The sequence below is a fragment of the Hypanus sabinus genome, chromosome 14, assembly GCF_030144855.1.
Source record: "Hypanus sabinus isolate sHypSab1 chromosome 14, sHypSab1.hap1, whole genome shotgun sequence".
NCBI classification, from domain to species: domain Eukaryota; kingdom Metazoa; phylum Chordata; class Chondrichthyes; order Myliobatiformes; family Dasyatidae; genus Hypanus; species Hypanus sabinus.
Genome location: NC_082719.1, coordinates 44,890,021 through 44,903,738, shown reverse-complemented (window position 1 = coordinate 44,903,738; position 13,718 = coordinate 44,890,021). Strand labels below are relative to the sequence as shown.

At 41.2% G+C, this 13,718-nt stretch overlaps 1 protein-coding gene across 10 annotated transcripts in view; it reads left to right on the top strand.

Moving 5' to 3' along the window:
* rbm47 (RNA binding motif protein 47) overlaps nt 1-13,718 on the top strand; it is a 146,037-nt gene that overhangs the window by 117,061 nt on the left and 15,258 nt on the right. For all 10 annotated transcript variants that reach the window (XM_059989072.1, XM_059989074.1, XM_059989073.1 and 7 more), the window contains one exon: nt 202-1,349. In XM_059989072.1, coding sequence (XP_059845055.1) covers nt 233-1,349 — 1,117 coding nt within the window. In that variant the 5' untranslated portion in view covers nt 202-232. The remainder of the gene's footprint in view (nt 1-201; nt 1,350-13,718) is intronic.

The window sequence follows — 13,718 nt, the reverse complement described above, 5'->3', positions numbered from 1 at the left end:
CTAGCCCAATTCCACTACATATTTGCTCTCACCATTAAGTTGCTGTATATATCACTTTAATTCTGACTAATTGGTTGCTATGTTCCTCGCATTTCAGCAGTGACCTCATTGAGACATTGAGGTTACTGGAGCTGCTTTACAAGGGCAGGTTTTTTTTCAATGTCACAAAGCCAACTGAAGTTTCCTCTCTTGCCTTTTCAGGTCTGAGCACAATTTGAATGGTTTAGACAGAATGACAGCTGAAGATTCCAATACCATGATGAGCACAGATTCCTGTAACACGTCTTCAACTAAAGCCATTGAAGGGGTTGCCGGCGCCCCTAATGAGTCTACTCTTCTTGCACTAATCGAACGCACTGGCTACACGATGGTCCAAGAGAATGGCCAACGTAAATACGGTGGCCCTCCTCCAGGATGGGAAGGGCATCCTCCTCCACGTGGCTGCGAGGTTTTTATTGGGAAAATTCCTCGTGATGTTTATGAAGATGAGCTGGTTCCCATTTTTGAGTCCGTGGGGCGAATGTATGAAATGCGTTTGATGATGGACTTTGATGGTAAAAATCGTGGCTACGCCTTTGTCATGTTCACAGCCAAGCACGAGGCCAAAAGAGCAGTCAGAGAGCTCAATAATTACGAGATTCGTCCGGGAAGGTTGCTTGGTGTTTGCAGTAGTGTGGACAACTGCAGACTTTTCATTGGGGGCATTCCGAAAATGAAAAAAAGAGAAGAGATTTTAGAAGAGATTTCTAAAGTAACAGAAGGCGTGTTAGATGTGATTGTCTATGCCAGTGCAGCTGACAAGATGAAAAACAGAGGATTTGCGTTTGTGGAGTATGAAAGCCACCGTGCGGCTGCTATGGCGCGGAGAAAGCTAATGCCTGGAAGAATCCAGCTGTGGGGTCATCAGATTGCAGTTGACTGGGCAGAGCCAGAGATTGACGTCGACGAAGATGTGATGGAAACTGTAAAAATTCTGTATGTGAGAAATCTGATGATTGAAACCATGGAGGACACAATAAAAAAGGTGTTCAGCCAGTTCAACCCTGGATGTGTAGAACGAGTGAAGAAAATTCGTGATTATGCTTTTGTTCATTTTGCCACGAGGGATGATGCAGTTCATGCCATGGAGAAATTGAATGGGACTGACCTTGAAGGTTCTCACATTGAGGTGACCCTTGCCAAGCCTGTAGACAAAGAGCAGTATAATCGTTACCAGAAGGCAGCAAAAGGTGGACCAACAGAATCTCCTCAAGCAAACATCGTGTACTCCTGTGATCCCTACACACTAGCTTACTATGGGTATCCCTATAACACTTTGATTGGTCCCAACAGAGAATATTTTGCCAAAGGTCAGTAAAATGCTAAGAACTGAAGACATTTAAATATTTTACATGCTTTGTCTTTGTCTGTGTTTTCCTTCACAACTATAGGTGTTGCTATGAAGATTATGTCCATCATGACTGTTCTTGCTTTGGTAGTGGTGAGCTGTCTTTTGAGCCATTGGTGTAAATGTGATGAATGCAGTGATCTTTAGGGAGAGGAGAAGAATTCATGTTGCCTGTCTTGGAGATGGTAGAGTTGCTGCCCTTGCCCTTCAAAGTGTGAGAAACTGTGTGTTTGGCAGGATCCCCGGTAAGTTGTTGCAGACCTTGATTAGCAGACTCCATCCCCCCAACTTAAGGCATTCATTCACATTTGTCAGTCATGCACCAGGACAGCAGTATGTCCAGTCTTGGAGGAGATGGAACTGTGCGCCAATGGCTGAGAGAGCAATTATTTCAAGTGACTGACTGCATTGCCAGTCAAGCAGGCTGCTTTGTCCTGATTGGTATTCGGTGCTCATTTTCCTGAAAGGCTCTGTGCATAGCACAGGCTTTGAGTGAGTTAGCAAGTGAATCACTTGCCACAGAACATTCAGCCTGTGATCTCAGTAATTTTGTACTTGCAGTTCTGCAGCAACCACAGTTACTAAACATGAAAATGGAGAGCCATATTTTTGTTGTCAAGAAAACTGGGCTCTGTTGAACTAATGAGAATATACCTCTGCTTTCTCAAGTAGATTTTGTTATCTGACTGGTGTTCAGATAGAGGGCATTGTTTTAGATCTGAGTGTTTAAAATGTGTTGTGGAAATGTGTATTTAATTTTCTTTTAATTTTAAAACTATCTTACTAGAATTGTGACATTATCATTCATAGTTATTTTCTCAAATTCTCTTTACAATGGAGTTCTTTGAATACTCTTTAAGTTCCTATAATAAACCTTTCAGTAGAGCAAACATTTTGTTTCTTTCCAATGCCTGCCATTTCCTTATTTTCTATCACATCGTACCATGGCTTCTGTAGTTAATGGACTTACTTCCATTCCACTTTATTGTTCTCTTAACAGTTGCAAATTTTTATTATTAGCTTTGGTTGCATTTTTGAAGTTATTTTCATATTCTTATTTTGTATCTCTTAATATTGTTCTTGTATCAATTTGTGCTTGTGGACCACAGGAACTGATCTTTACCTTCCAGTTTTATGAGTCCTTTGGCTTGAAGTTAGTTCTTGCCTCATTTGTTGACATGGTTACTAAACCACACAAATAGAATTTTTGTCTTTCAATGAATATGTACTGGATTTTTACTTTCTGCTTTTGGTTCTGGTAACAAAGTTGTCTGATTTATATTGTGTGTAATGAAATCTTGTATCTTAATGAAGGGTCTCAGCCTGAAACGTTGACTGTTTATTCATTTCTATAGACACCACCTGACCTGGCATTCACAGTAAATACAAGAAACCTAATAGAATCAATGAAAGACTGTACCCAACAGGACAGAGAAACTATCAATGTACAAAAGACATCAAACCGTGTAAATACAAAAAAAACCAATAAATATTGAGAACATGAAATGAAGAGTCCTTGAAAGAGAGTTCATAGGTTGGGGGATTAGTTCAGTGTTGGGGTCAGTGAAGTTATCCCCTCTTGTTCAAAAGCCTGATAGTTGAGGGGTAACAACTGTTCTTGAACCTGGTGGTGTGGGTCCTGAATTTCCTGTATGTCCTTCCTGATGACAGTAGTGTGAAGACAGATTGGCCTGGTTAGTGGAGATTCTTGATAATGATTGCAGCTTTTCTGTGACTACACTCTGTGTAAATGCGCTCAATGGTGGGGCAGGCTTTACCCATGATGGACTGGGCTGTACCCACTACTTTTTGTAGGTTTTTCCTCTCAAGGGCATTGGTGTTTTCGTACCAGGGCTGTGAAGCAAACGCATATCTACAGAGGTTTGTCAAAGTTTTAGATGACGTGCCGGATCTTTGTAAGCATCTGAGAAAGTAGAGGCACTTGCTGTGCTTCCTTGCGTGCTGGACACAGGGCAGATCCTCTGAAATGATAACACTGAGTTGCTGATCCCCTCCTCCTCTGATTTTTTTTCCCCCAGTTAGGACTGGCTCATGGACCTATGGTTTCTTCCTGAAGTCAATAATGAGTTCATTGGTCTTGCTGAAATTGAGTTGATGTTGTTGTTGTTGTGGCACCACTCAGGCAGATTTTCAGTCTCCCTCCTACATGCTGATTCATCACTACCTTTGATTTGGCTATCAGTAGTAGTGTCGTCAACAAACTTAAAATAATGGCATTGGAGCTATGCTTAGCCTCACAATCATAAGCAAGTAAAGCAGGGGCTAAGCACACTGCCTTGTGGTACATCTGTGCTGATGGAGATTGTGGAGATGTTGTTGCTAATCTGAACTGGCTACGGTCTGCAAGTGAGGAAATCGAGGATCCAATTACACAAGGAGGTATTAAGGCCAAGATCTTCAAACTTCTTGATTAGTTTTGAGGAGACAATAGTATTGAATGTCAATCTGTAGTCAATGAAGAGCATCCTGATGTATACACCTTTGCTATCTAGATGTTCCAGGTTTGAAATGCCATCTACTGTTGATCGGTTGTGACTGTAAGCAAATTGGAGCAGATCCAAATCGCTTCTCAGGCAAGAGTTGATGTTTCGTCAACTTCTCAAAGTGCTTAACCTCAGTGGACGTAAGTGTTACAGATAATAGTTATTGAGGCGAGCTACCGCGTGCTTCTTGAACACAAGTATAATTGAAGCCTTCTTGAAGCAGGTGGTTACCTCAGACTGCTGAAGCAGAAGGTTAAAGATTGGTGAACTCTCCAACCAATTACTTGGCCAGGTTCCCCATCTGAGCTGCTGCTTCTGGTGGGTTCGCCTTCCTAAAGGATGCTCTCACGTTGGCATCAAAGACCGAAATCACTGGGTCATCGGGAACTGTGGGAGTTCGTGAAGGTTCCATCACTGTCAAAACAAGTGTAAAGGACATTGAGCTTATCTATGGCGAAGCCTTGTCGTCACCTATGTCGCTTAGTTCACTTTGTTGGAGGTGATCGCATTCAGGTCTTGCCACAGCTGTTGAGCAGCCTTCACTGATTCAAGTTTGGACCAGAATTGCCACTTTGCACATGAGATAGCATTACTCTGGATTCCCAGCATCTGCGGAATCTCTTGTGTTTGTGATTATACTGAAGATTACTTTTTATTGTAAGCCATTAGTTTGTGACCTTCTGTTATCCTCTCAAACTCACCATGACTGAGAGAATAAAGAAAAGTCACCTGTTCTGGGTGCGATTTGTAAAATGTTTCCTTACAGGCAGATTGTTAACCAGCTCTTGTTAACATCTCTAAATTGAATCAGTTCTAAAACATATTTCCCAGAGGACTGACTTGAACACTTATTGTCTTTCCATCTTGATTGGTTCTGCCTGTTCCAATCTATGTTTAAAGATAATATAATTAGAAACATTTTGCTATTTGTTTCCCTGGATCCCTGTGTTTATGATCCACCACAATACCTTTGATATTTTCTTTCATATTTTCGATGAATGGATGTGGGCTTCACCTGAGCCAACATTTAATTTGCCATCCCTAGATGCTCTTGATAAAGCAGTGGTGAGCTGTCTCATTGAATCCGTGAGATATGGGTAATACCTGCCGTTAGGAGGAGTTCTGGGATTTGACCCAGCGATGGTGAAGTATTTCCACAAGTCACGCTAGTGTGTGTCTTGGAGGACAACTTGCCGTGCTGGTGCTCCCAGGCTTTTGCTGCCCTCTTCTTTCTAGCTTGCAGAGGTTGTGGGCTTGGTAGGTGCTGTCCAAGGAGTCCTGGTGAGTAGTTGCAGGGCAACCTACAGACGGTAGAAACTGCTGCCACTGTGTCTGTGCTGTGGATAGAGTGCCTAATGAGTGGACTGCCACTTACTGTAAAAACGTTGCGCTGCTTGAGCTCCATTCATCCAGGCAAGTAGGGGCACTCTATCACATTCGTACTGGGACTGCCTGTTACCCTTGTTCAAAACCATTCATTTGTACACTGGTAATTATATTTTACTTTGTGTTACTACCTTTTAGCTTTCCTGTTCTTTCATGATCTCATGCCCTGGAATGCTCACCTCCCGGTCACACCTATTTTGTTATCAAGTCTCTGTAACCCTTTAAGCTGAAATTGTCCAACAAGTCACTTGTTTCATGGCTAATGATTTGTGGTTTAACATACAGAAAACAGGGATAACTGTCTGTTCTTGTGTCTTTTATTTCTTGTATCAGACATTTTTGTTACTGAAACTCTGTTTCTATACCCATGGTTTAACACCAGGAGGTTTGGGTTCACTTGCACAGTTGTTGAAGTGAGATTTCCTCTGACATCTGAGCACATTGTGAAATAGAATTTGAAATTTTCAGCTCAGTGGAAATTCTTTCTGCATTAGTTTAGCAGTTTAAAATCTATCTGTGCTTAAAATAACCCACAATCAAAATATTGTGGGACTTTAGTCATCCTTTATCGGTGCACTGGTGGGTCCAACTTTTGTCATCCATTTCTAATATCCCTTCAATATTGTGGCACACTATCTTCTTGAACTGCTGCAGTTGTGATGTAAGTGCTCCCATAATTCAGTTGGGTAGGGAGTCCAGACTGAACACGCTGTTTTCATTCAATATTATCCTATACATTAGAAAGGTTGCTGGATGTAGTGATTTTTCTTTGAGCTGTTGCTCCTCACTGGTTTGGCCAGTGCTGTTGATGAAACCTTGTAGAGCTGCAGCTGTGCTTCTTGTAGAGGTGGTCCATACGGGACATGGTGGTGGACAGTGTGGGGATTGTTGAAGTGAAGAGCTGCCAGCTGATTATTTTCGTTGATGGCTTGTGGGTTTTCTCAGCTTCACCTATCCAAATAAGTGTGCGCGTGTGTCCTACAGATGCTGTAAATCTGAAGCAAAGATGGGAAATCTTTAAAATATTATAATATTTCAGATCAAATTCCCTACAGAGGTTTTCAGTATTTATAGGACTGGTCCTATTAAGTTACGCGCCAGAGAAAACTCACAAGATGTTGACGGTAGGAACTTTGTAGTACTGTTGTTGAATATCATGGATGAGTGTTTGGACTTCTTCCTTTTTACTAATAGGAATCTCGAATAACTGTCCTTATTTAAGCTGAAACTTTTTCAGTGAAGGGAAACAACAGGAATGTTTTCTAAGGCTGTGATTTCACTTTTAAGGTCCAACATATAGAAACATAGAAAACCTGCAGCACAATACAGGCTCTTTGGCCCACAAAGCTGTGCTGAACGTGACCCTACATTAGAACTACCTAGGGTTTACCCTTAGCCCTCTATTTTACTAAGCTCCATGTAGCCATTCAGGAATCTCTTAAAAGACCCTGTCGTTTCCGCCTCCACCACCGCCACTGGCAACCCATTCCACGCACTCAGCACTCTCTGCGTATTCAAAAGAAAACTTACCCCGACATCTCCTCTGTACCTCCTTCCAAGCACCTTAAAACTATGCCCTCTCGTGCTAACCATTTCAGCCCTGGGGAAAAAGCCTCTGATTATCCACATGATCAATGCCTCTCATCATCTTGTACACCTCTCATCCTCTGTCACTCCAAGGAGAAAAGGCCGAGTTCACTCAACCTATTCTCATAAGGCGTGCTCCCCAATCCAGGCAACATCCTTGTAAATCTCCTCTGCACACTTTCTGTGGTTTCCAAGCTGCCAATTATCCTGTTCCAAGCCAACTATACAATAATTCTGGATATTGTAGAAAATTATTTTCAAAAACATAAATTGCACTTCACTAGAAATAATTTTACCAGAAGGACTTCAGTTCACTTAGGAGCTCGCTCTTCTGCTTGAGCAGTAAATTCAGGCCTATTCATAAATCCCATAAATTGAAGAAATACAGTTGACACTGTTTCTTTGAACCATGTTTTAAAATTTGTGTCATTTTTCATCATCTGTTGAGCCAAATTGTACTGGCCGGCAGTTTCCTTTGGAGCCGATGATTTTACCTTTTGCAAATAACTAAAACATGAAAGTAGTGTTTTAATATGATTTTAATTTTTAAATATTTTTAACTTATTTGAATATTTTTGAAGTATCTCAGATGAAGTCCTGGTAGTGGAGCTTCAGGATAAGCCTGTGATCCCGTTGCTGCTTAGAGCCCAGTCCACTTCCCTGGGCTGTTGTCAGATGAGGTAGATGGGAGGCATGATTGGCGATGGGCAGCTTGCCTGGTCTTCCACACACAGCAAAAGAAAATACAGAGGCCCAAGGGTAAGGTGATGGGATAGTAAACCAGATCCATGACAGTATCACTCTTCAAGCCAAGTTCTTCTCATGTCGGCCATGGAGAGACAACCTATTGCAACCTATTTCCAAGGTTCTGGTTTGAAAGGTAAATTTTAAAAACCAGTTGCACACGTTTAGGGGAGAATCTGCTCAGTGATTTGCAAATAAGTTTTAATGAAGGTAGTGGAAATGGATGCAATTTCCACTGTCATTTGTGATTTTTTTTCTTGCCAAACTTTTACTAAAATATTTAAAATTCTTAGCCTGACATTCTATGTTATGGTAATTCCTGCAGTCTAGCATGTTTTAGAATCTACAGTAGACCTTTATTAATCCACAAATTCAAAGATCTAAAGTTAACTAAGATCTATACTAATCAGTCACTAATAACCTACAAGTGCAAATTTCACATTCTCAACCATCAGTGATCCCAACTTCCAGAAACTTCACAGAACCCTAACATGACAGGTCCCAAGTGTGCTGGATTAGAGAGTTTTGACCCTGTAGTACTTTTCAACATGTTTGTTTCAATTAATATTTTACTGCTTCTGGGATCTTTCCTGTACTTTGAGTTTATCTTGTGTTGTTTTTGACTCTTTATTTTTTGTTTGCTATGTTTTTATAAATTATACCCAAATCCTTCTTTTTCTTCTTTCTTTTCCTTGGCATTGACTTATGGAAAGGCAACAACGTAATTTGTCCCAATACCATATTTTTTTAAATGGTTTTTGTCATATTGGTACTATCTTTTGCACTTGGTGCTTTCTACAACCCTTTAAGATATCAGTGCCTTTGATCTCACTGATGAGATGCAATCTATGTCCTCCTTTCACTACTCTTACTGCTAATTTCCCATGAAGAGTGCTGTGCACTTAATATTTAAGTTATATTTTGAGAAATCTTGTATATGTATGTATTATATTTTGAGATGTTCGAGGGGGGAAGAATAGCAGCAAGGAATGGTGAGTAAATTATGCAGCCCAGCATGTGGAGATGGTCAAGTTTAAAAAAAAGGCTGTAAACAGAAAAGTTCAGAGTTGATAAAGACTGAGTACCGGGTGATGATTTAAAAAAAAAACAAAGCTGGTTACATCAGGAAGACTGAGTTTGATTACGTATTGGCTCATATATACTGAGCTATTGGAACAGTATTTTGAAGCAAAATTAAACAGAATGAGAAGCAACTGCCAATTTTGTGAAGTGGTTTAGGTTTAAAAGTATACTGTTGGCTTTGAGGTTTGACTGCTCCAAACAAACAATCAGAAATGAGCTGTCGAGGTATCATCAAAGTAATGCAGGAACATTTGGAACCAAAGCCATTATTGATTGCAGAACACTTTAGGTTTCATAAGTGGAATCAACAAGGAGAGTCCATTTCAGTCTACATGGCTGAATTGAAGAGATTGAGCATTGTCAGTTTGGAAATGGTCTTAATGATGCACTAATGTTATTTAGTGGCTGGAATCTTGCAAAAAAACCTTCAAAAACTGCTTGTAACTGAAGCACAATTTAAAAGAGCAGTTGAAATTGCTCTTTCAATGGAAACTGAAGACAGACACAATTGAGCTGCAGTCAGGAATGAAAGTGAATGTGAACAAGATTGCAACATCTAAACAGAAACCAGCCTGGCTGAGCAAATTGTTACTGTTGTGGCAGGGGTTCACATTCACCACAATGCAGGTTTAAAGATGAAGCTTGCAGAAAATGCAACACATACAAAGAGCTTGTTGGGTAGATAAAAATAAATGGACTGCACAGAGAAGAGGAAAAAGCTGAAAAGTCAGTTGCAGTTTCAAAAAGACCATTAACCTGCATGCTGTTGATGAAAAATCTGATAATGATGAGACTGATGCAGGACTGAGTACCCTTGAGATTTACAATGTGAAAACTAACAATAGACTAGCTACAGTATATGGAATTGGACACTGGTTCAACTGTTTCAGTCATCCCACAAAATAAGTTTGAATGGAATTCAAAGATAATAAACTGAAGCGTGGAGATATCCAACTAGAACTGGAGAAAAGATGACTGCTATTGAATGACATTTGTGAAAGTGGAAGACAACAAACACATTGAGCCTGTAGTGGTAGAAACAGGAGGACCAGCATGGTGGGATTGTGACTGACTGAGGCAACTACAACTTGGTTGGAGATCCATCCATAATCTGCATGCAACAGCCCTGCAAATCCAGAAAGAGGCTGGATGATGCCACATTGGTCATCATGAACTATTGACCAACAGAGGGCAAACAGGTGTTGGTGCCAACCTCTCTGCCTCTGGTTAGAAAGTGTATTGGACCAAGAACCATACTGCTCAGAGGAAGCATGAGAGTGACAAAAGCCACGGTCGAACTACAACAGTGTTCATAGGCAACACATCTGAGAAACCTTCCAATATGTTAATCGCACAGTTACTTGTGAAATGTGGCTTGGTGTTAAGCTGGAAGATTGTTCAAGGAGCTTCAGGGAAGTTGCAAACATTCAGTTTTGAGAATAAAGAGCCAGAATTTACCATGTGCATTAAAGTTTTTGCATGAACTTCAAATGGAAAATAAAAAAAAAACTGCTTGTAAAAGTAGATGCAAAGACCAAAGCCCAGCGAGATAAGTGGAAGGCCAAGAAGAATGGAGTCAATGAGGATGTGAAGAAAGATCTGTCAGACGTTGTGGATGTGGAAACCTAGAGGAGAGATCAGATCATAAAAGAGCAATAGAAAGATTAATAAGAGAATATTCCTGTGAAATAAATGCACCTTCCCAGTATCAAGAAGCACCAACTAGAAGAAGAAAAAGGTGGTTATTGCTATAAGAACTATTTCCTGCATTCTGAATGAACTCCTACAACCACCACGAAGGAGATCCCAGAACCCAAGATTATTTCACAGCCGCAAGTCTCACCTGCCCAGCAATGATTTCCACCCCGTCAGGAAAGACATTAACCCTCAAAAGTAGAAATCCTCCACAGTGATTTTAAATCCACAATGATTATATCATTGCTCATTTAAATAATTGAGTTGTATGTAAAAATACATTACACGGATATGTCATCATGCTACCACATGATATGTGGGCACCTCGTTTAAGGCAAAACTCAGTTAGACCCTCTTTTTGGATTCCTGTGTGATTAATTGCCTAATATGGGTGAGATTTTCCATTATCACAGAGGTTGTCCATAGACACATTTCTACAAACCATGTTGAGTCTCCCAAACCTGAACACTTGGAAGGGATTTTTGGTTTTAGATTGCTGTTTAGTGCTGGTTTCAGTTGATCAGGAATGTCTAATGCGTTCCACAAGTTGGATTCAAGAGCATAAGGACTAAGCTTTGGGAGAGCGCAGGGAACCTTTACAAGAAGTTGCATTTGACAAACTAGCAAGGAGGAGATGGCATTAAGCAACTTTAAGTCGTTTCATCTCAGTTTACTGAAATGTGCATTTAAACCAGAAAAAGAAATTAATTTATCCTTACCTTCCAGAGTTTAATTCGATAATTTAAAAATAAGTATATAAATCTGTTGTAATTCAGGTTCTTGGGTGTCAATAAATATTGCAGCATTAAAATGGGGGAAGGAAGTCAACATTTTAATCAGATTGAAAATTACAAATTATTCCTAACTGCCCTGAACAATTAGTGAATACTTGAAGTCTTAGTTAACAAGGAAACATTGTAATAAACTAATGCTTCAGATTCTTAAGCATTGTTACAAAAAATCTATTAGTTTAATAGCCAAAAGAAAGCATCAAATAAACTTCTGTTCTGGACCAAATGTAAATTACACATTTAAAATGTGTCTATGGCAAGGACAACTTGAGTTTTACAATGTCAGACATTAAGGCCAATAAGAGAAAACAAAGCCATGCCTGGTGCAGTTATCACTGACACACTAAAATGTGCTTTGAGACAAATTTCTGTGCTTGATTTAAGGACATACATTGAAGGGTGTCCTTATTTAAAGATGTGCATCAAAGGACAGAATATATAACTAATGTAACATCAAAATGTTTTTTTAACCATGTAGCACATCAAATTTTGCAAGACATACAAATAGCAATAAACATTTGTAAGTCCTATTTTCAAAGGGAACATTAACCAAAGCCACAATCTTGTTATTGCCAAGGACATGTATTATGGTGAAGAATTTGCCCTGTTTATCTTATTGAATATTAAATTGCAGTACTTTGAGCATCACACAAAATACTGTAAGAACTTGGCAGATAAGGAAGCCTGTTTTTAACTTTTAACATTTACTGCAGGTAGGGTAAATGTCTCCATTTTTAAATTCTATTTCAGCTCATCCAGTTACTTTCCCTTAATAGTATTAACAAGTGACAAATGAGAAAATCTGCAGATGCTGGAAATCCAAGCAACACACACAAAATTCTGGAGGAACTCAGCAGGCCAGGCAGCATCTACGGAAAAGAGTACAGTCGACGTTTCAGGCCGAAACCCTTCAGCAGGACTGGAGAAAAGAAGCTGAGGAGTAGATTTGAAAGATGGGGGAGGGGGGGGGGAGAGAGAAATGCCAGGCAATGGGTGAAACTCTGACTGAGAGGGATGAAGCTAAAAGTTAAGAAGTTGATTGGTGAAAGAGATTGAAGGCCATGGAAGAAAGAAAGGTAGGGGGAGCACCAGAGGGAGGTGATGGACGAGCAAGGAGATAACATGAGAGAGGGGTAAGAGGATGGGAAATGGTGAGGGGGGGGGGAGGCATTAACGTAAGTTTGAGAAATCAATGTTCATGCCATCAGGTTGGAGGCTACCCAAACAGAATACAAGGTGTTGTTCCTCCAACCTAAAGTGTGGCCTGATCCTGACAGTGGAAGAGGCAATGGATGGACATATTGGAATGGGAATGGGAAGTGGAATTAAAATGAGTGGCCACTGGGAGATCCCGCTTGATCTGGCAGACAAAGTGTAGGTGCTCGGTGAGGTAGTCCCCCAATCTATGTTGGATCTCACATAGGGAACAAACCCTCCCCACTGATCTCCCTCCTGGACACATCTTTCCTTCCCCGCTTTCTGCTTTCTGCAGGGATTGTTCCCTATGTGACTCCCATGTTCATTCGTCCCTCCCCACTGATCTCCCTCCTGGACACATCTTTCCTTCCCCACTTTCTGCTTTCTGCAGGGATTGTTCCCTATGTGACTCCCATGTTCATTCGTCCTTCCCCACTGATCTCCCTCCTGGACACATCTTTCCTTCCCCACTTTCTGCTTTCTGCAGGGATTGTTCCCTATGTGACTCCCATGTTCATTCGTCCTTTCCCACTGATATCCCTCCTGGCACTTGTCCTTGAAAACGGACTAAGTGCTTCACCTGCCCCTACATCTCCTCCCTCACTACCATTCAGGGCTCTAAACAGTCCTTCCAGGTGAGGCGGCACTTCCCCCGTGAGTCTGTTGGCGTCATATACTGTGTTTGGTGCTCCCAGTTTGGCCTCCCGTATATCAGTAGGACCCAATGTAGATTGGGAGACCACCACCAAACATCTGTGCTCCGCCTGCCAGAAATAGCGGGATCTCCCAGTGGCCACCCATTTCAATTCCACTTTCCATTCCCATTCCAATATGTCCTTCCATGGCCTCCTCCACTGCTGGGATAATGCCACACTTGGCTTGGAGGAGCAACACCTTGTATTCCATTTGGGTAGCCTCCAACCTGATGGTGTGAACATCGATTTCTCAAACTTAGAGTAATGCCCCCACCCCCACCCCCTCACCATTTCCCATCCCCCTGTCCCCCTCTCATGTTACCTCCTTGTCCGCCCATCATCTCCCGCTGGTGCTCCCCCACCCTCTGCTTTCTTATTCCTTCCATGGCCTTCTGTCTCTTTCACCAATCAACTTCCCAGCTCTTTGCTTCATCCCTCCCCCTCCAAGTTTCACCAATCGCCTGGCGTTTCTCTCTCTCTCTCTCTGTCTCCTCCCGACATCTTTCAAATCTACTCCTCAGCTTTTTTTTCTCCAGTCCTGCCAAAGGGCTTCAGCCCAAAACATCTACTGTACCTTTTTCCATAGATGCTGCCTGGCCTGCTGAGTTATTACAAGTGACAGTAACTTTCAAACTAACTTGATGTACTT